Here is a 22975-nt window from a genome sequence, read left to right on the forward strand (position 1 = left end):
TACACACACACTTATATGTAAACTCCTCCACACTGTATGGTTTCATTCCAAGCCTGAGAAGAACGTTGCATACATTTGTACAACATGCACACCTCAGGACACTTGTGCAAACCTCCGCATTACACAATGAGCCACTGGACCATACCAGTGGGAAGCTGTAAAGTAAATAATATATTGCAGCACAAGCAAACCAAAGAGAGAATAAGGAAAGCCTTCATCTCATCCATAGTCACCCCTACACACAATATCTTACTGCTCCGATCTGAGACGTGTAACATATACAGTGCGTCGGGGTCAAGAGTTTAGAGAAAGTGTTATCTTACTCTTCTCATAACTGCAGGTGAGAATAGAAAGAACAAGGCTGAAGACCATGTTGAATGTGGGTTCTCACAACACTGTGTAGGTTATTATGACAAAAGATGGTTGGGTCAATTGCATGCCGATTCACAGAATTACCCGGGGTATATGATGCAATAACTTTATAGCCAAAATACTGTAAAGTGTGAGATCAGATGTAGAGGAACAGTGCAGGAGTGTTGCAGTTTTTTATGTAACAAGTACACAAAGCTGCGAAGGCGTTATCAGAGGCAACGCAATACTGCACGGTCATAATCCATCATGAAGCATTAAGTAGTTTAACTGTTGAGGGATTGTTTAGAGTTAAGCCTTTGCATCTGAGATGTGAGTCATGACTTTGTTCCATGACACAAACGTGCTTGTGATATCTAATTCTCTGCAATCAACACTCACATAAGTCACTAAGTAAAATATTTCTGTGAGCTCGTAAAACTCAAACGCCAGTTTTACTCGTTTAGCTAAAAAAATCCGAAGAAAGCTTAAGATTCAAAAAACAAAAACCAAGCTCAAAAACAAGAGAGGGGACTGAAATGACAGCAGTAGAATTACAGAAAGCCATTATTAGCGATATCATGCACAAAATTGCATTAAAAACAAATGGACTGACTGCAGGGTGCATGTATTTTGTACAATAAAAAATAAAACAAAATAGTTTGACTCTAAAGTGACATGCAATTATGTGACATCCTCGTAGATATGAGGCCCCCATGACCACAGACTATAGAGCCATTTAATCTAGACTCCTGCTGAGCCTACTAATACTTTTCTGCTGCTTGCTGAACATCTTTAATGGAGTCCAGGAGGAAATGTCACATTCATCCTTTGTAACCTCTCGTTTGTGTCTACGCAAAAGAAATCCCTAATTACAGCTATTATGTCACACGGTAATTTTCCTCTCACACACTCAGTGTTAGTCAGGTATGACACCCACATAAAACGATGTTCTTACTGAACACAGCATGCATAGTGCCGCTAGAATGTAAGATTAACTCTGTTTTTTATGCTTTGTCTTAATTAGGGTCTCTTCCTGTATAAATGGGCCTGCACATGTGAAAGAGTTTAAGGTAATTGGGTTGGCTGAAGGGGATAATCACTGTGAATTGTAACAAAGCTTGAAACGGATAAGTGCTTCTGTTATAGGCAGAAACAGGATTGGAAGCTTTGAAATGGCGCGCTGGTTGTCAGAAATTGTGCTTGACATAAAAACGTGAGCAATAAAAAGTGCAATTTTAGGGTGCGATTTCTAAATAGTACCTGCCGTCTGTTTCCCAGCATTCAGCCCTGACGAAACGGCCTGAATTAAAAACCTATTGTGATTACTGGATATTTCTATCTCCTCATCCTCCTCATCCTGAGTTGATATCCGTGTTTTTATTCTTTTTAAAACCCGCTTCTGAGAATATCTTTTGTCACACAGCTTACTTGATCCGGTTTAGACGATGGCTCAAGATGCGCACAATGTTATCGAAACCAGAGTCTTGGATGGATGCCCAAAAAACTTGACTTGTTAACGCAACCAGCATTACACCCGCGGTCACAAGTTGTACTTGATTACACTCAAATATTAAATGCAGCATTCTTTGTAAAGTTGTCACTGTCACTTTGGGTTCATTGCTACAGGTGTTCTCCACAAGCCCAGACTTGCAGAGGATTTAGGAAAAGCCTGCTCTTCTACCACCACTTCATAACGTGTTAACATTCCTTAACAACTTGGAGTATCACCTTATGGAGAAGTGATTCCAGTAACTAGGGTGCCATACAACAATGAATGCATCCCGTTCATTCCCTTTTCCTATCTAACGTACGCACATTCTTCACCCATTACACAAGGATGCTGGTCTGGTTGGTTTAAAACAGGCCCAGCAGTTATTAAATGCACTCTGCCACACTAACGTTCATGCATTCCTTCAGAGATGGTGGACAGCACCCACGCATCACATGGAGCCGGCAGAATAGAAAGAAATTTATGAGACTGTTTGGAAAAGTAAACACATGGACATAATAAGATATGTTTTAGGGTATTGAGAATAATGCTAAAGTATTTTGGAAAGTTTGAAATGTAAATTATAGGAAGCTCCACAGCCCTTGTATGCTATGCTAAAGGTTGTTTTTGTTGTTTTAAAAAACATGCAGGAACTGTAACTTGGCAGTAAAGGTGCAACAACGTCTAAAAATATCACAGAAACTTCTCTGGAACACAAATCGAAAAAAGAAAATAAGTAATGATAAATCCCGTTGTCTAGTTTCAACACCAAAACAAGCAAATGTAAAAAGTAGTTATGCCTAATAACTCCTGATAAAGAAATTAAACAATGTGTCCAAGAACAGAACATTCTGAGAATTTGTTTTTTTTATATATTTAAAACCACAGAAGGAAAATAATAGGAATAAAGTGCCTATTTTTTTTGGTTTTCTTACTTATCTTTAGCAGTTATCCTACGCTGGGATTAAACGAACGTAGGCAAAACAGTTATTGAAGGACTTTATTTTTAAAAAAGAGAGAGAATGAATATTTTCTTCATTATTTTACGGAAAAAAACAACCCACAAACATTTGCTGCTGCTAAAACATAAAGATCTGCTGCCTTTCTTTAACACATATATTTTCAAATAAATAAATAGCAAAATGCGTTTGGATTGATGGTCACAAATTTATGTTTTGATTCTTTGCTTTTTACTTTCTCCCTTTTCATTAAAAATGAGCTAATTAATTAAATAATCAAGAGCAAATGAAATCAGTATAATTCAGTATAATTAAAAGAATAGTTTTCTCCAGCTGTGGATGCTTTAAAAATGCTGATTTGCTGATTCAGTGATTTATCCACAACAGCCTGTTAATCCGTTTATTTGCCTACCTTCAAAGCTATCAGAGGTGTCATTGAACAGGTCTGCCCACTAACCACGCATGACCACTAGTCTTAGGAGAGGTACACACCTTTGCCTACAAAGACCTCTGACCGAGCTGGGTCTCAAGATGGAAAAAACAGATTATAAGTCATTTTAATTTTTTGTTTGAAGAGCATTAACATTTTTTTCATTAAAACTAATAAGTAACTAATGGAAACTGGTAAGTTTAATTATCTGATATATTTATGGCGATGTTTGTATTCTATTTATTTAAAAAAAAACATATAATGTTTTTAATGTTTTTAAGTGTGTTCAAATGCAATAAGGCACTGCACTGAATTACATTAAATGCGACACAAAACAATCTTTACTTTTCCTGACAATATGCAAAAAAATTACAATGAAATGATTTAAAAATGACAAGGGATCAGTGAATCTTTATGTGTCACATGTGCACATTTACTTTGACTCAGTTTCTGACTTTTCATCAAAATTATTTTTTCTACTGTTTTTTTTACACTCTTTACAACTGTATCATTTATTGTTAATTTCCAACTTTTTTGCATATCTATTTTATTCATTAAAAATTCAGATTGCAGTTAAATCACATGAGCTTTTCAATTAACTTAACTGCGAAGTAAACCTAAACAAACAAGATGCTAAGCAGCACGGTGGTTAGCACTGTTGCTACACAGCAAAAAGGTCTTGAGTTCAATTCCACTATCTTTCTGTGTAGAGTTTGCATGTTCTCCCCGGATACTCCAGCTTCCTCCCACCATCCAAAGACATGCAATCAGTGGGGATAGGTTAATTGATTAATCTAAATTGCCCATAAATGTGAATGTGAGTGCCAATGGTTGTCTGTGTCTCTTTGTGTTAGCCCTGCAACAGACTGGTGACCTGTCCACGGTGTACTCTGCCTCTTTCCCTATGACAGCTGGGATAGGCTCCAGCACCCCTGAAAAGGATAAGTGGAAGCGAATGGATGGATGGATACACTAATCTTTAAAAAAACCTAATTCCCCACAAAATTTAGTCTCTCAGTGCTCCTATTAGTAAACATGATTATGCTAATTAATAATGGTTACTTTGCTTTAATGCCTTCCTTTGCTTTTTTTATATATATAAATATTTGCTTTACATTTTGAAGCAGCCTCATAATTCATTCTTTTCATGAGGCAACACTGTGGAAAATTTCACCTGCATACCCGCGTGCACCTGTTTACAGCCTAAGGATGAAGCACCTGTTGACAGCGACTGAGCTGTAATCACTGTTGAAGTAATAAATAGCTGCAGTCCATAACACCATGTCTCTTTCCCGTAAGTCAGTCTTTAATGAGCTGTTGTCAGTAATCTGCGGCACGCACTAAAAGCAAAGAAAACCCTCTTTTGTGTGTGTGTGTGTGTGTGTGTGTGTGTGTGTGTGTGTGTGTGTGTGTGTGTGTGTGTGTGTGTGTGTGTGTGTTTGTCTGTGGTTTAAAGAAAAAAAATATTTGTACGTTGCATTAACAATCCACTACAAGTATATGCACAAAGAGCCCTGCAATTGTGCAACTGTTGTCCGTAGACTTCATCATAAGGTTTTGGACGTTCTTGGCAATTGAAAGTGGAAAATATCAGCAAATAGGCATGGAAAAATGATTATGACATGTTCATGCAGTACGCCTGTCAGTGACTGTTAGAAGACTGTCAGAAACTCATGTTTATTCTCTCTTTCATGCATTCTAGTATTTACACTGTGAGGTTGCTGTAAGCGAACCGTGACAAAAAATGCCAAACAAACCTCAAAGAACTGTAAAGCTCCCATAGATGTGGCGTTTCTCTCCCTCTACTGGTTAGCAAATAAAATGAAAGGAGTGTTACTAACAAATTTAAACGTTATTAATTAATTTGGAGCGTAAGGCAAGATTCTGAAATTATCATTTGAAGATTAATGAAGGTATAAATATAAAATTATATCTTTTTTGTGTTGAGTTTGTAATTTTGGCAGGCTGCTTTAGTTTAGGATAGTTCTTACTTATTAAAAAGCTAACTCATGGGAAAAGATGCATAGAAAACATTCACAAAATGTCTGGAGTTACCACAGTTGGGTTTTTTTTTCTTTTTGGGCAATGTTGCATGGAATGGAAATAATGATTCACTGGTTTCTTAAATGATACGAATCTCATTTTGAAATATATATATATAAATATATAAGAAAACTCTCCTGATTGTTGAAACAGTATCTCACACCCTTGACCTACCTTTGGTTTTTTTTGTTTTTTCAATGCTACTTTTATAGAAAGTACAAAAGTAATTGACGTACTGTACTGTCACTCCTTCCCTGTTGCAATGACAAAGAGAAAACAGAAAACATACCACTGACGTTAGTCATGATTGTAAGATTGTAATAATGATGGCTTTTTTGGCAGGTTGTTTTTCATTAAAAAATTATTGCAAAGATGAAAGTGTTCCCTCCTGGTCTCACTGTACTTAATATATACAATTGATAATAGATGTGTGACATTGCTCTAAATAAAACAATTTAAGAATTTACAGTTTTTTACAGACGCTAGGACACATTTCCCAATACTTAGGTCACTTTTGTTGTAGTCATTGAATGCATTTTGTGCCAAAATAATGATAACTGGTCCTCAGTTTAGCCCACATAGACTTCTGTTGTGCTCACTGTGTGAGGAGTTTTGCAAACGTGACCTAAGTATTGAGAAATGTGTCCTAGCGTCTGTAAAAAACTGTAATGGTATTTGAGCCTCGTTTCTCTGCTGTAAAAGTTGTTGGCTAAATCTCAAGTCAATAGCACACCCTAGTGTTCGCATTCGGTACTGCTAACTAAGTGCTGAACTACAGTAACTAATAAGAGAAGCCAAAAAAAGGCAGCAAGAATAACAAAAAAAGGTTAAAAGTCACTGCGTACAATAAGAATCAGACACGCCTTAAACCGGCTACATCCTCCTCTAGTTTGTTAATAAAAGCTGCGAGCGTGCGCGGTCACGTGGTTTAAACCGACTGGCTTCCGTCACTAAACAGGTGAATTCAATCCGGAAGTGAGATGCTCCTCGTCTCAAAGATGGTGTCTTTCTGAGTGTAGAGCTAAAAAAGAAAAATGGACACGCACAAAAATGAGCGATAGATACTTTACGTCAAATCAGAAGCAACCGGACAAGGTGAAATATCTGGTACTTTTCCGAGAACGCGTGTGTATCTAACAGAAATGGACTACAACGGAGCCGAAATAGGGTCCTACACGGTGAGACGCTTAGTTTAAAAACAGTACTTTAATGTATAATCGACTATTAATACTGTATGTTTACCTCTTTGCTCTAGTAGCGGGTGTCTAAACCCATACAAAAGCGCTGTTTTCAAGGTTTTAAAAATTACGGTTGTAACAAAAGTTGAGCTACAAAGTCTGTTTCCTGTTATTGTTTTGTAATAGTGGTGGCAGGGCGTAATCGGGATCCCCCTTATGGCCATTCCTGTTCGTCTTATTTCTTTGTTGTAGTGTTACGAGTGGCTTTTAGCACGAGTATTGTTCATCTGGTCTAGGTTAAAGTCCAACTTCTACGTCTTGGCCTTCTGCTTTGTATTTTTTATCTAGATTCATTCAAAGTCTCGTTTTATCTGACTAGACGGACACGTTGTGCATTTGTTATAGACAAAACTGCCAACGCATCCGCTTTAATCACTCTGCGTTATATATTTGAATGTTCACAAAGAGTTGTGCCATGAAAAAGCGAACTTCTCTTTCTTTTTGCCTTGGGGTTTAAAAAGATAGATTTAAACTGTGTTTATTTAACTTTGATCGAATATGTGAATTTTAATAAATGTTTTCCTCTTTCTTTTTAGGACAACCTCATCGGGACTTTACTTGCAATTTTTGGAAATGTGCTTGTCAGCATTTCTTTAACCGTTCAGGTACATGGCTCCTTGAAAAAACTTTCACGTCTTTAAATTGATACACAATGTTATCAATGTTGTCTGTGCATGCCCTTTGTGAGTCATGTCCTCTAGCTTCTAGGTGAGGCTAGGTCATTACAGGATTTAAAAATTATGTGGAATAAATGATATATGCTGTCATGACATCCCTTATTTAAATGTTCTCTTTTATAGTTTGATTTAGGCCTTGTTTATGTTTGCTTTGCACCGTGTACTGCTGTGTAAATTTTCTGCTTACGCTGTCACAGCTGTGTTTTACCTGCATGTTTTCTTTTGTTTGCAGAAATACAGCCATGTGAAGTTAGCAGGAACAAAGGAGCATCGTGCCTTCTATCGCACTAAAACCTGGTGGTCGGGTTTTATATTCACCTGTCTCGGGGAGCTAGCAAACTTTGTCTCTTATGCGTTTGCCCCTCTTGCTATTGTAGCCCCTCTCAATGCCGTGTCAGTCCTGAGTAAGTATTTATTCCACTTTCAGATATATGTATTGCATTTTACAGATACATATTCCAACCTTAATCAATATGTTATTTATAAAAATAGAACAAATTAAAAGGAGAGCTTGAATTAAAAGTTCAGATTGTTCCCTTTGAAATTGCTTTCCAGCTAGCTCAATTTTGGGCTTCATTTTCCTGCGTGAGAGACTGAAACCAAAGGACTTTGCAAGTAAGTTCAGAATATCCATGTGAACTGAAATTGTGACATTGTATGCTAATTTCTTGCTGCTCTACTGACTGAAATTATACATCCAAAGAGTTTGTCCTGTACAGAGTAAATAAGATCCGGTTTTCACTTGGTGATATTTCAGAGCAGTACGGCCTCGTCTTCCTGGGCTACATCCTTGTTATTGGAGGGGCATACCTCCTTGTATCATTTGGACCGAACTCTCATGAAAAACTTATAGCAGCTAACATTGTGAAGCACCTTGTTGGATGGCCTGTTCTCCTGTATCTGGTGAGATATCTCTCTTAGATAGACAGTTCTCAAATGGTTCCTGTCTGTAGATGTGGTGTTCTTAGTTTAACATATAGAGCGTGACATATGAAGCAGTGACACTTTTAAATAGCCTAGTATATGTCATGTCTGTTGTATGTTGTGCTAAAACAAATCTCTTAAAGGGAGCTCAACCATACAGATGACCACAGTGTTGTGATTAATGTTGAGGCTGTAGTTTGGAAAACTGGTAAGAATAAATGAGCCAACAAGCTCCATCAAATTGGCACCTAATGCAAGGCTGTTTTACTTTCTGTTCCTTTTTAATTCGGTCGTCCCTTTACACAATCATTATAATCCACAACCTTGCACTAAATGCAGAAAAATGACCAGCTCTTTTTATCCTTGTTGGTATTCTGCATACACATTTGTCTCTGTCTGTAAGATTAATTGTCCTATTATTGGACTTTCCGGTGTTTCATATATTGTTTTTTCTCTATATGGCATTAATTTGGTGTTTATTCTTGTTTGTATCCTAACTGACAGCTCCTGGAGATTATCACATTCTGCCTGCTTTTATACTTCTACAAACGGCGCAAAGCTAACTACCTCGTTATTATTCTGCTACTGGTGGCACTGCTGGGTGAGTGTCCTGCATTGAAGCAATCAATTTCCGACCAAGCTGCTATCATGTTTGTTAGGATACATTGTCACATTTCAGATTTTTAAATGGAACCAAAGCTGTCGCTCCTTGTCGCCTTTATTTGCTTACCTACTTTGTGTACTTTTGGCACACAGGCTCAGTTACAGTCTTGACAGTGAAGGCTGTGTCAGGCATGTTGGTTCTCACCATCGAAGGCACCATGCAGCTTAACTACCCGATCTTCAGCGTCATGTTTGTGTGCATGGTGGCGTCAGCGATCTTCCAAGCAGGGTGAACTTGCATCACTTGATTGCTTTTTTTTTTCTTTTTTTTTTTCGTTTGTTTGTTTTAAATTGGTTTTAATTGGACCCAGTAGATAAGCATAATTAATACACCACTGTTTTTGTTTGTTACCGTCGTCCTAGATTTCTCTCCCAAGCTTGTAAGCTGCACGACTCCTCTCTCGTTGCGAGTGTCAACTACATCCTCTCCACCTTCTTTGCCGTGTTGGCTGGTGAGTCATGTCCTTCTTTGTTGCTGGTTTGTCCATTGTTTTCAATCGGATTAACTTGTGTGCGCAACTCTAATAGTTGTCTAATAGATCATCTGCAGCCCATACCTGCTTTATTTCTGCTACACGCCTTTTAGAGTAACAATGCCAAAGTCATTAAAGATTTGCTGTTTTCTGGTTTTCAGGAGCTGTGTTTTACTTGGAGTTTAGCAATGAAGACGTTCTTCACATCTGCATGTTTTTGTTGGGGTGAGTAATCATTCATCATAAGCAGAATGTTTTTTAAATTAGACTTCTGACTGCTTTGGTTTCAGTCACTCACTGTTGTGCATGCTGTTAGGCCACCTGTCCTAATATCGCCATTTTTTTTGTTTGTGTGTTTGTTTGTTTTTATACTAATAAACACAATAAAAACATGCTTGGCAGAAATGTGTTATACAGTATCTCTTTGAAATACCAAGCAGTAAAACTTTGTATTAAAAAAATTAATAAATGTAAATGCTTGTTTTGTGCTTTGTACAGATCTGCAGTTTGTTTCCTTGGAGTGTTCCTTATAACCAAAACCAAGAAAAAGGCAAGGATATTTGAGCCGTGCGTCACCTTGAATATGAGCAATGGTTTGTATAAATTTTAACATAAACATCATAAATTGTGTCTTCTGAGATTTCAAGCTACGCAGGCTTGCATTGGCATTTTAGCTCTGCTGAAGTTGTGTTAAGAACCTTTGCCTGTCCGTTCCATTATCAGGTGTCCCGACGATCCACGACAAAGGCCCAGTCATTCAGCCAGACTACAGTGGTTCCTTCTCCTATGGGACTCTTGTCAACAACAATGGAGTGGCTCCTGCTCCTCTCCCAGTCCACCTGGAAACGCCACCGCTCGGACCTAGAACCAGTGATGCATCACAAGGCCATCCTGCCATAAAGAGAGATTAAACATGAGTGCATCTCCTGATTCCCAAGTCCTCCATTCAACAATTAATAACATTCAAGTAGCTACAAAAGGCCAGCTCTGGCTTGACGCTCCTGTGCACATACTTGGAAAGCTTTCGTTTTTTAAAAGCTGTCCGCTGTATTCATTACAGGAATGAACAGAAGAAACCCAAAGACTGTTTGATGGGTTTGCAAACTTCACTTGAGAAAAAGAGACAGTGTTGCGCCTTGAAGCTGCCTACCTTATACTTGATGTCATCTCGGATACCTCCAGTGAGCACTCCACAAATAGTTAGCAATTTGTTCCCATTCACTTATCAATGGGGCCATACAATGATCTGTTCTTCCATGGAGGACTCAAACCATGGCTGTTTATAATATAGCTTCTCAGACTTGTCAAATTATATTTTGGCTTTAAATGTTTCCCTCCAACTGTCTTCCATGCACAGTTTTCTGCCTTCTCTTAATCCTGGGAGTGCACTGCACTGTTTCATTTCTTAATGTGACCAAACACTGGGTTGCAGTTGTCTTAATTTATTATTATGTATTTATTAATCGTATCTTAAAAGTTTTGAACGTGCCTTGAAATCTGGTTCTGAACTGGATCATTTATTGTATAGATGGTAGCTACAAATTCTGTAGAACATCTGTTGATAAAAGGTGAGGGGAGTCTGTCAGGGACTGTCTTAATCAGAAGTACAGTTGCAGTAATTTCATATTGGGGGATCTTAAAAATTTGCATCTTAAGATTAATAAGTAAAATGGGTGTAATAACAGAATATATAAAAAATGAAGCTGTCCAGCTAAAACGGTGCACATTGTCAATTGAACTTGTAACTTTTGGTTGTCCCTTTTCAACACATGGGAGTTTTTGAGAGCACCCAAATCTAGAAATAAAAAACGTAGTTAGTGTTACTCTTTTCTGCAGTGTCTTTCAAATGCAATTTTATCATTAGATGAAGTGATTGTTGCCTAAGTGGCACTTTAAGACACTTGCCATCTGCACATGGGTCACTGCATCTCATCAGTGTTATTAGAACAGCTACCCGAGGGCTCGTTGCTTTAACACTGTTCAGTATGTGGTTATTGTGGTGATAATTAATCTTCTAATGAAACTGGGATACTGTTGAAAAACGGCACTGGTAATGTAAATGTCAGATTTTTGTCATTGTAAAATATACAGTGGTGTGTAATCTTGTCTCATAAAGTTAACGTAATGCAGCTTTTGTTTGGTCAGAGTTGTGCTTTATGGGATTTCTGATACATTTTTAGCTCTTTGTTGGCTAAATTGCAACTCTTCACATTAGTGGTTTTAAAATGACATTGATGTAACTCTTCAACATTAGCACCCTACTGTAATAGCAGGCCCCTATTCCAAGAAGTCAGATTGTGAAATTTCTTCCTTCCTAGATATTCAGCAATCAACTCTAAGTGGTATTAACACACGATGGAAGTGTTTAGGAATGACAGCACATAGTCACAGTGTCTAGAATTCAGTTTGACTCATTAATGGAAGAGTTCCAAACGTCTTTTGGCATTAACATCAACACAAAAACTGTGCCAGGAGTTTCAGAGCATGGGTTTCCATAGAAGAGCAGTTGCGGGCAAACCTTACATCATCAAGTGTCATATTGAGTTGTGCGAAACAAGCCACTACTGGACTGGAGCAGTAGAAACAAGGTCTATTGTTCTGTAGAGTCACAAATCATGCTTCTCGGTCTGGCAGTGTGATGGATGAGTTTGGGTTTGGAATGAGGATCTTACCTAGCTGCCAGATGTAAAGTTTGGTGGAGGATCAATTGTACTACAGGGTTGTTTTTGTGGGGTTGGCTTGGTTCCAATATTTCAGCTTACCAAAACATTTTGGACAGGCATATTGTCCCAGCTTTGTCAGAGAAGTTTGGAGGAGGCCGATTTCTGTTCCAGCATTTAAGTTTAGTGCAGAAGAACTTGAGTGGTTCACATAAAGCCCTGGTCTAAACCTGATCAAAAATCTTAAACTAAAACAAAGATTATGAGCAAGGAACTCACATCCAACATCAGTTACTGACTTCACAAATGCTCTTCTGAATAAATGGGCAAAAAATCACGCAAAGGGGGAACCAACTCCATTTTAAAGCCGGTTTATATATAATGGGGATGACTTTGTACATATAATGCAGAGGCGCCAGAATCAGCCCACCAAAGACTTTGGAAAATGTGAAGGAAGGGATACATTTTTGTTTTTTAACTGCATTTTCATGAGTTTCACGGCTTTTCTAGCTGCCCATCGCCACTCATACTACACCAAAGTAAAAGTAAAAGATAAACAATTACATGACAGAAAGAAATTTAAGATTTTTGCTGTAGGTTGACCATGAAAATAACCATAAAAAATAGGACAAGCAAGCATTTTCCGTTTTATAATTGCAGGGCAGTTTAACAGAACCTTTATTTATTTATTCTAATTTAAAGTCAAAGCATCATTTCTACATCATGAAGAAAACCTGAGATGTATTGCAGAAAATTGCATTTCTTTTTCTTATAGTAAAATATTTCAGGGATTTAAGCTCAAAATTGACTGCACATGTTCCACAATGTAAAATTATGTTAGACATCCCTGATATAATGTATATCAATGCCTCTATTTGACTTTGGCCTGGAGCCACAATAATACCAATATTATCGTATTATAGCATGCAATCTGCTTTTGAATTGATAACCGTTGTAAAATCTTCAGAACTACATTTCACTAGTTAAAAGACACAAAGCTTAGCTACTTTATTTTGACTGAGCAACAGGTAGATAGAGGAAAAATAACAGCAATTGATTCTAGAAACACTGAAATGTGTATATATTCAGCTAAAACATGCAGAAGATAGCAAAGCGATCCTTACTGACTGATATGACTCTAAGAAATCCTTCTGACCCCATACAGCAGCGGATTTTGTGCATCTTTGCTGCTTGGCCGCCACCAATCATGAAGCTGCTGTAGCGTCCTCCCCTTTCAGCACGTTGATTGGTCGCTGCGAGCATACGCGCATATTTGATTGGCCCCACCTGCGGATCCAGACGGTGGAAGTAGGCTGCATCGGAGTGAAATAATCCAGTAATAACAAACACCCACGTTTCCGTCAACAGCCTCAAAATAAACACGAACAGCTTCTATTTGCTGCGTTTAACAAAGTCACCGGAAAAATCCTGATGTAAGTGCGCTTGCAATGGGTTGTTTCGGTCGCTTTCGCTGACAGTAGGGAGGTGAGTGGAAATATTTGCATGGGACGCGATTACAGAGGGAAAAAAATAAAAGAGTAACTTCATCCTCTGCGCGCGTCTGTGTTTGTGTGCTAACTTTTGTATAAAAATTGAAATTTGTTGAGGCTTAAAAACAATCTTTGGTATCGATAGCAAAGTGCTTTAACGCCAGAATCGTATTGTTTATTTATTTATTTATTTATTCATTGCACGAGCTTTACGTAATGTCCAGGGGTTTCCTCTGCGTACACCCAACGCAAATTTTGATGTCACGATCCTCTTAAACAACAGGGAGGAGATGTTGCCGGTTCGCTGCCGTCGATTTTACCATTCCTGTCTTGCTACAAGGAAGTTATATTGAAACAAACTTCCTCGTCGGTGTTATTTTAAATATCTGACAGTTGGCTCTTTTTTTTCTTTTTTAGATGTTGGCGTTTTATTGTACTTAAAATATTCACAGGAAGTGTCATCTTGTGGTGTATGTGTATATTTATACCACTAGATGGCACTCTTACCTCAGTGCAGCGTTGGCGGTGCTAACCATCCCCCCCTATCCATTTCTTTTCTTTAATATAATTATTTAATTTTTCATATAAAATAAGAGGAAAACTGTAAGTCAACCACAAGTAATTTATATGTACCTTTTTTGAAAATTAAACTCTTTTTTTTTTTGAGGGCTTCTTCACAGTTAGTGATGGTTAAATAAATATTTTATGCCTTATCTTTCTTTTTTTGTATGATTGAAGAGATTATTTTGTAACTGGGGTCAAATAAAGTCAGCATCATCTTTAAAATATTTGGTAATAAAATTTGACTCGAAGCCAGAGTTATCATAGTTTTGTGTTTCCTAATTAGTTTTTGTTTTTATTTCAATTTGTCTTCAGTTAGTTTCATGAGTGGGTTTTCTTATTTCAGTTTAGTTTTAGATTCGTTTTTATTAGTTTCAGTGTTAGTTTGAGTCTTTTAATTTTTTAATTATTGCTGTCTAATTATTATACGAGGGAATATGTCTGATTCAAGATTTAGGGAAATCAGTACAAGTGCTAGAATAAAAACACACAACAATGAGCAATTCTGTAATAGCATTGTATTAAACTAACAGATCCTAAAACTGAGGATATTTCCTCTTTATTTTTATTTTATTTAAGTTACTTTTTCCAAGTTTCAGTAGTTTTAATTTTCTTCAAAAGTTTAGTTTTTAATTTTACCTTAATAATTAGTCAAGTAAAATGATTTTCACATCTTAGTTTTAAGTTTAGTCTTAGTTAGCTAATAACCTTGCTGGGAGGGAATGGTATAATTGAACTGGGAGAAAATATAACCTACAAATAGGATGCAAACCTTTTTCTTTAATTTATCCTGTTTTGCTTTTCTTAATCTTACTTTCCCTTTCCATCCTACCACTAAGATCTAGTTAAACACCCGCATCTCACTGTCACCTCACACTAAGCCAACTTTTACACACACATTCATCCAGCCTCACCAACTTATCTTCCAAATTCCAACCCCCAAACCTACCCTGTTCCCAGTCCCCATCCTCTGTCATCTCCACCCTTCTGTCAGCAGCTGCCTAAAAGCCTTCAAAATGCTGCGAAAGAGCTCCAAGGCATGGAGTAACGGCTCAGAGGCCTACAGCAGTGATCCCGAGGAGGATGATGATGAGGAAGAGGACATGATATTTGGAGAGAGTGATCAAGACGGCATGGTGGAGGAGATGATGGATCTGAGCGACCTTCCCACAGCGCTCTTTGCGTGCAGCGTCCACGAAGCTGTGTTCGAGCAGGACTTGCACAGGGTGAGCTGCTGCAAAACGCACTTTCTGGGCTGTGTCTTTGTTTTGCGTGACTGGGTGTTTATGCGTTTGAGTCATCTCGCTCAGTGTGTCAGCCCGTCCAAGACTTAAAGTCTGGCAACACGTGCGCAGTTGTCATCCTGTCTGTCGAAGTCCAGTCACGGTCTCAAGCTGCGCTGCTGATTGCTCAGCCGCAAAAGCACACGCACATATGCACACCTGATGTTGCTGTTTGTTTGCCAGGGAACACGAGTGCAGAGCAGCAGATTACAACATGACATGCACAGAATCATCATCTCATGCATTGTATTATTTATATTACAGATCTCATGCATATATGATGCAGACACAATTATATGGAATTGTGTCTATGCACATGCATACTGTATATATTCAGTTAAGGCCTCTTTTGAAAGTGTTGCCTTTCTCGTAGCTCAGCAGAACAGCAATACGTGCTATCAGTGGATCCTATTTGCTGGAGGAGGATACAAAGTAAATACTTTTAATTTTCTGCCCTTTAATCCAATTACGCTGCGCTGTCATCCCTCCATCCGTCCAGCTGGCATCGTTACATTTCCCTGTCTTCAAGTCTTTTTTCTGTAAGGTCCATCCTCTTGGTCACCCAAAACTATCAAGCTCATCATCCCCTGATCACAATCTACAAACTTTCCTGTTAACTTTCTTATCTGTCTTACTTTCTTTAAATACCTCCCTCCTCCCCCGTTCTGTGCTTCTTCGTAGCCTTCTTTTTTTTATCCTCTCTATGTGTATAAATGCAAAGCAGAGAGGCTAAATCTGGCGCATGCACCAAATCCCTTTAAATGAATCACTCCTGCTTTGTGAGTTTGCTGTTCGTACACCCATTGCTCCTAGCGCTCGAGTCCACCCCCTTCCCTTCCTTTTCGTTTTGCCTCCTCACTTCATTACGATTCACACTCCAGCTTTTAAGTGGAAATACCACCCACACACCCTTCAGTGAGACCCTGTCAATAGAACGTTCTCCATATGTTTCAAATAAATGAGCTATGCTAAATATAGAACTTTTTGAGGTTTATTTAAGCCTTTAGAATGAGGGCACAAAGAGATATGAAATAAAAAACAGGTTGGGTGTGGTATTTTCAGAGCATGAACACGGATTTTTATGAGGTTGTTTTTAGCTTGTAGCTGTGCTTTTTCAATTTTACACACACAACCACACACAACCTGTAAATCGTGTTAAATTTGGAAGATTTCAGCATTTGCCTAACTGCTATAAACTTATCTAAATGTGTTGTCAACATTCAGCAGGAACATAGCAACCTACATTTTTGTGTCTTTGGGCTCTTGGCTTTCTCCCAGCTCCGACATTACCTTCTGTTTCTGTTCTCAAAGGCCTGCATGTAGAAGGGATGGGCTGTTGCTGTAATCACACTGTGCTCTTCTAGAGAGGAGAGATGGCTACTGAGACAGAGAAACATTTGCCTCCATGTTTATGAGAAGCTCTTAGCACACTGTAAAAGCCTTTTTCCTTTCTTCTGCATTAGTGAAAAGTAAGTAAAACCTAGTGGCACACTTCCTCTTTTATCTGCACTATTTTTTGCTCCTGACCAGCTTTCGGCTGAAATGGAGAGATGCCTCAAAAGTGTTTGGATTTTTTAGTTTTTATAGGAAGATCAGCTAAGGTCTGACTGGCTCAGCTCATGTCTCCACTAATCCTCGGCTTTATTATTCATTTACTAATTTAAATGACGCGTCATTATTAATACAGGACTGCACTAATACACTTAATGATTTAAATGATCATGCATAGCACTCATATCATCATGTCAATTAAAATACCTAATGGGCCTTTCTTTATCATTCTGCATGTGTCATTTATAAAGTTAGATTCATCATTTACGCTATAGGCAAGTGACCTTTATTTGTTAAATTAATATGTTTTAAAAATATTCCAAAAGAGGACTTTTTTGTCAGTTGTTCATACAGAGGATCCAGTTTGGTATTTCCTAGTTTTCAATGTCAGAGAGAACATCTTAGTGTTCACGCTGCAATGTGCTCTTAGAGCAGCTTCTAATTTTGAAATGATTCATTATCTGCTGTAGAGCACCCACAGAAAGCAAGTGTGTACAAGGAGTGAGGGAGTGTGGGCAAAGTAACAAGGCAAATGGGTTTCTGTGCTTATGAAGGCAAAGGTCAGGGGAGCCGTCATGAGCTGTCCCCCATAGTGCCTAGCGTATATCAGGCCTAATCAGCACCGAGCAAAGCTTTTATTGCTGCTTCTGCTTCTGTCAGCCTGAGCACTCCTCACTCCATAACCAGTGCGATCAAGCAAGTAGCAGCTGCAGTGCAACACCAAACAAAATGTTCTTATCTTGCAGGCAAACAAATTTTGTTATAAGATTAATGTAAATTATGCGTGTTAGATATCCAAATAATTATGTTAACAGCAGGTTAAATGTTACATGTTTTTTCGGCTACTGATACTAACCTACCCACAGTGAATTATGAGATGCCTCTGAAGTTTGTCTCAGCTCTCCAGAGCTCTCTAATTATTCTCATCTCGAGCTGCAGTAAACACATGTCCTCAGCAACAAAGCCAGAAAGAGCCACACAGCGCTGCAGTACCTACCCAGCAGAAAACGGATGGACAGTAAACATTAGCTTCTAGTGGCAGGCTGTGAACATGATAGTGGAGCATTTAGAAGCCCCAAAGATGTTAGTGTTAGACATCGATGGGGGCGGAGTCAAGCCAAAAAGTAACTGAGTATTAGACTTATAAACTTGAGGGACCATAAATGGAGCTCCAAGTGTTGCATTTGCAGTTTAATTCATTATTTAAGTATTTATTTAGCTGAGTAGTATTCATCTCTGAAAATAATCTCTCATTTTTTCTCTCCTTTTTCTCCATGTCTTAGATGTCACCTTTAGCTAACGGACACATTGTGTTCCAATTTCCAAAAAACATCTCTGTGTTTGCTGATATTAAAAATCTGCACTCAAAAAAAGAAACGTTTATGCTTGCTCCTGTTCTGTAGCCTGGCTTTATTGAAGCCTGCAGCATGAACGCAGGAGGGGAAGGAAAAGGGACGTGTATGAATGTGCAGGCAGACCCGTGGGGTGACATTACTTTCTAATTTGCTGAGTATCTCCCTGACATCAGCTGGAAGGAGCATCAGGCTGCAGCACATGAAAAATGAACTTGCTTTATATTCATTATGTATTAAAATACTTATCAGATTTAATTACTCATTAATTGAAGGTGCCAGAATGATGTTCCAGAGCTTTATGGCCCGCTTTAACCCTAACATGAGCATTGCTTCTAATTTGTTGAAACTTCGTTTTTGTTCATACAAAGGGGCCATCCAGTTGGCACAGCAAAACATGTTAACCACTATTAGTAACCACTTTATCTTTAGTGCAAAATTTTCCAGGCTGACCCTCTTAGCAATGCATTAGCAATATAGCATTGATGTAGTGCTCTAAGTATGTGAAAAGTAAAACTCCTCTCCTCTCACACTTTCTGTCCCACTTGAGTGCAATGTGTTTGATAGTGTGACTCATGACTATATGTATATATAAATATATGTATGTATGTATACATACACACACACACACACACACACACAAACACACACACACACATAAATATATATGAGGATAAAGAAAGACAACCCTTGTGCAGAGTGCCGCTGAACCATCGGGACTAAAGATAGTAGGGTGCAGGACTCGAAAAGTGTGAAGTAAAGTGAGTGTGAGTATGTGTGTTTATGTAGTACACATACATACAGTGTGCATGCAAGTGTATAGTAGTGATATGTTTGTATGTATCAGACTGCAGTCTATTTTTGGCTGTCGGTCCCAAAGGGTGAACATGAGGGAGCGGGTACTTTGCAGGCTGAAGGTCAAACACGATGCAGTAAAGAGAGAGTGAGTGCCCCCGGCCCGCTACTCCTGCTGTGGCCTGGATATTATTCTGGTACCCCTACTGGAGTGATTCTGCGGCCTGGTGTGCTTGTTTTGCTTTTGTGTGTAACAGGGAAGAAAGCGGAAAACAATTTAAGATGACAACAGAAAGCATAATTTGGCTAAACAGAGCTGGTGATGCATTCAAGTGTTTGAAAAGATGACAGTGTTTTCTTTTGCAGTGACAGGTTTTAGTCACTTTTAGACATTTTTAGACTTTAGTATCTACAGAAAGCTGAACACACACACATACCTTTTCTTAAATGCTAGTTTATGGTGATTAAGGAGGTTTTTTCAAAGAAAGTCTCATCTTTTCAAACTGTGTGTGTGTGTGTGTGTGTGTGTGTGTGTGTGTGTGTGTGTGTGTGTGTGTGTGTGTGTGTGTGTGTGTGTGTGTGTGTGTGTGTATACACTCATGCTTGTTTTCCTGTCTAATAGTAGACCATTTTATTGCATGTACAGCATTGTACATATAATACTGTCTTTTAATTTCTTTTTGTTTTAGGATGAGATATTTATTGAAACTAATGCAAACATAAATCCAAACACTGTATGTAAGGCAAAAACAGAGTTTTTACATTTCTATTAGAATCAGAGTCAGATATTTGATATGACCATCTTTATTCTACAGAACAGCCTGAACTCTCTTAGGCAAGCGCCTGTCATTTCTTTAAGTCATTTCTTTAAGTATTCTCCAGGCTTCCTGAAGGACATTCAAAGCTCTTCTTTAAATGTTTGCTGAATTTTGTTATGCTTTGTCAAGATGATCCCACGCTGCTTCAATAATCAGGTCTAAATTTGAATTTATCACTCAATAGGACCCGTTGCCACTGATTTTCAGTCCAGTTCTTGTGTATTTGGCATACCTCGTCCTTTTCTCCCCGTTTCTTTGCCATAAGAATGGCTTCTTCACACCCACCCTTCCACTGAGACCATTTCTCCATGAAGCTTCAGAGAACAACCAACACTAGCTGAATAAACTGAGGGAGCAGAGGGATCTATCAGGTTCTGTGTCAGGAAATGACTTTTAGATGCTGTTCATCTGCCGTAGATAGTTTTTATAGGGCTGTCATTAATTATTTTTTGCTCCATTTGTACATTTGTACATTTAAATAATGAAATTGAAACAAATTGTGTTTTTTTTTTATCACAGGCTGTTGAATAATACAATTAAAAATCGGCTCTTTACTAAGTTGTCTGTTGACATAGCACTGGTTTAGCCCTTGAGTTAGGGACTTGAAAATGGTCAGGGGCAAGGACTGGACTGAAAATGAATGAAAAAGTTTCAATTAATCAGTAATAAAACTTTTTAAACATTTAAAATTCAGGTGAGTATTTAGAAGAACGTGTCTACAAGTAGTTTGACGCTTTGCTTATGTTTATGCATATGCACTGCCCTAATGTCCACAGTGTAATATGGGCATATAAGTACAAGAAAAAAGAAAACAACAAGCTTAAAATTAGGCCGTATCTGTACTAAATCATTGTGCAAACTTCTGGCAGATTTCAACACTGCTCTGATCCTTAAAACAAAGTCTGCTGACCCGGTTTTAGTTTGAAAGCTTTGAGGTGTTGTTTTAAATCTGGATGAAAACATATTTGTGTGCATGTAAGCCCAGGACAAAAAAATCTTCAATCATCTGCTTTGTGGAATGACAAGGGATCCCTGTTCGCTTGTGCATAATGACAAATATGGAGCTAAATTAGAGCTTGAACACATGAATAGCATTAGGGGTTAAGAGGTTTGATTACAGTTGCATTAATTTGCCAGTAGATTTTCCCTTAGGCTCTTACATTGATGTGCTTGACTGATTAGAAAATATGAGCGAGAGAAAGTCTTCTGTAAGCCATCCTGTCTGTGAAGGGTTTACTGTGTCATCAGGAGATGTTGCTTTTACAAAAATTAAACAGAAAAAGAAATCTTTGGCTGTAAACCCTTTGTAATCACCAGCTCTATTGGAGATGAGAAAAGGTGATTAGTAATTATAATTTGATTACATATTTCCTAATCTAAGATTAACAGATTATCATTGCTAGTCATTGCTGCTTTTATTTTAATATTTCACCTTCATGAATTTACTAAGACAATCACTTAAGCCCAAAATGCAAATGAGAACAAATATATCCACTAATTAAATTGCATTGTTATGATCCACTGTGAGCTTGTTAAACTGTTTTATGGGCTAACCTGTAAAGGCTGCACGCAGAAATATTTTGTATTTTCTAATTAGTTAATTATTTTTTTGGACTTTTTGACTTTAATTCTGTTTAGTTTAATTAGTTTCCAGAGCAGTGTTTCTGGTCTCAGTTTAGTTTTTATTGTGTGGAAATGTTTCGTTTAATTTTTCTTACTTTCAGCGATAGTTTTTTTTCTTTGTAATTATTATTTTATGGCAGGCTTGTGTCAGAGGCAAGATTTGTTTAAAAGCAGTACAGGTGTCACTTTAAAAACACAGAACATTTTAACTCACAGTCTTATAGACGACCAAAGTCTCAATAAACATGTTGATCAGTCTCTCATTAGGCAAATGTGAATAGAATTTTACCAGACTGACAAATATTAAAACTAAGATTATTACCTCTATATTTTTATTTTTAGTTTGTTTTCCAAGTTCACAAAATTGCTTCAGTTAGTTACATTTTTTTGTCAAAAGTTAGGGTTTTTTGTTGTTAATTTAATTTTTTTACAGCTAGTTTTAGTTTTTTTTGTCTCTAGTTAACTATAATGACCTCTTCTGTAACACTGTAAAATGCACTCAAACCTCTATACAAAGAAACACAGTTCCCTAAGCCCTTCTCAGACGTGGTTTTATTAAGATCTGTTTGATATTTACATGGATCAGCTCCCTTTCTGAGTGAAATTAAATTTGCTGAACTGTTTTGTTAAACACTGGGGACTCATTTTCCCCTAATACCATTTAACAGGGTCAAATTGTTGTGAAATAATTTGAGTGTTGATTTGACAACAAAGGCGGTGACACCGTAATCAACTTTTTGATGAAGTCTTATGAAGGAGGCTTGAAAATGGTTGGTCTCAGTGGAGCCTTTATGATTAAGATGATACAGCTGTCTGCTGATGGTAATGGGTGTTTTAGCTCTACAAACCTAATTGTTGATAGTTGAGACGCTCTTGGGTGTACAAAACTCTTTGTGAGAACTGGATGACCATTGGATGACCAAGCTATGGAAATAAATATTATTACTGAAGTTATTGCAGTTGAGATTTTGTCACAAGATATGATACCTACAGACAAATGTTTTGTTCTTCACCAATGTGGTCAAAATGGTCATTGCTACAGGCGGTTGCTTTGTAGTGCTAGTTTCTTTCACTGACTCCTTGTTAATTCTGAACACTTCTTTCTTTTTGCCCTTTTCCTTCCTAAAGATATCAAAGTGTCACGTCTGAGGAGTATCTCCTGTTTTTGTTCTTCTTTCTGTGGTCAAGAAAAAAACAGAGGTGACCACTGGAGTGTTTTAACAGCCCAGTATAAATGGAGGGATGAGAAACAGTGAAGAACAAAGGTGCAAAATGTTGTTGTTAGTATGATTATGAGTAACTTGGATATAACTGACAGCTCTCCTCATTCTCTTGCCTGTATTCTATCTATCTTCCTGTCATAATGGTCATGGATTCATCTAACCAGTTTAGCATTCCTCTCTTTTTGTTTTTCCCCAACTTCCTATTATACAACTTTGTTCTTCACAACTGCAGCGTCTTTGAAATCTTCCAGGCTTTTACAGAAGCTTGTTTTTGGACACTCTTTGTGCCGATCCTGCGGTCCTTCCAGATGTCCTGTCTGTTTGGTTTCTTCTCTCTCTGTCAGGCTTGGCACATGTCTTCGTGCGGATCTA

The 22975-nt window shown here is 37.9% G+C and overlaps 2 protein-coding genes across 3 annotated transcripts in view; both read left to right on the forward strand.

The window, feature by feature from the left end:
• Positions 1-6239: 6239 nt before the first annotated feature.
• nipal3 (NIPA like domain containing 3) lies at positions 6240-11372 on the forward strand. Its single transcript, XM_080871595.1, has 11 exons — positions 6240-6450; positions 7047-7115; positions 7420-7591; positions 7743-7802; positions 7945-8090; positions 8616-8712; positions 8868-9003; positions 9138-9226; positions 9409-9472; positions 9746-9840; positions 9971-11372. The coding sequence occupies exons 1-11, from the start codon at positions 6415-6417 to the stop codon at positions 10156-10158; spliced, it is 1152 nt and encodes a 383-aa protein (XP_080727721.1). The 5' UTR covers positions 6240-6414; the 3' UTR covers positions 10159-11372.
• Positions 11373-13223: 1851 nt separating this feature from the next.
• Positions 13224-22975, forward strand: part of rcan3 (regulator of calcineurin 3) — a 50409-nt gene continuing 40657 nt past the window's right edge. Inside the window, exons 1-2 of one of the 2 annotated variants that reach the window (XM_080870469.1) lie at positions 13224-13392; positions 14919-15184. In XM_080870469.1, the coding sequence (XP_080726595.1) occupies positions 14975-15184 (210 nt within the window). In that variant the 5' untranslated portion in view covers positions 13224-13392; positions 14919-14974. The remainder of the gene's footprint in view (positions 13393-14918; positions 15185-22975) is intronic. The other variant, XM_080870470.1, reaches the window with a different exon arrangement.

This window comes from Rhamphochromis sp. 'chilingali', assembly GCF_963969265.1.
Source record: "Rhamphochromis sp. 'chilingali' genome assembly, chromosome: 21".
NCBI lineage: Eukaryota > Metazoa > Chordata > Actinopteri > Cichliformes > Cichlidae > Rhamphochromis > Rhamphochromis sp. 'chilingali'.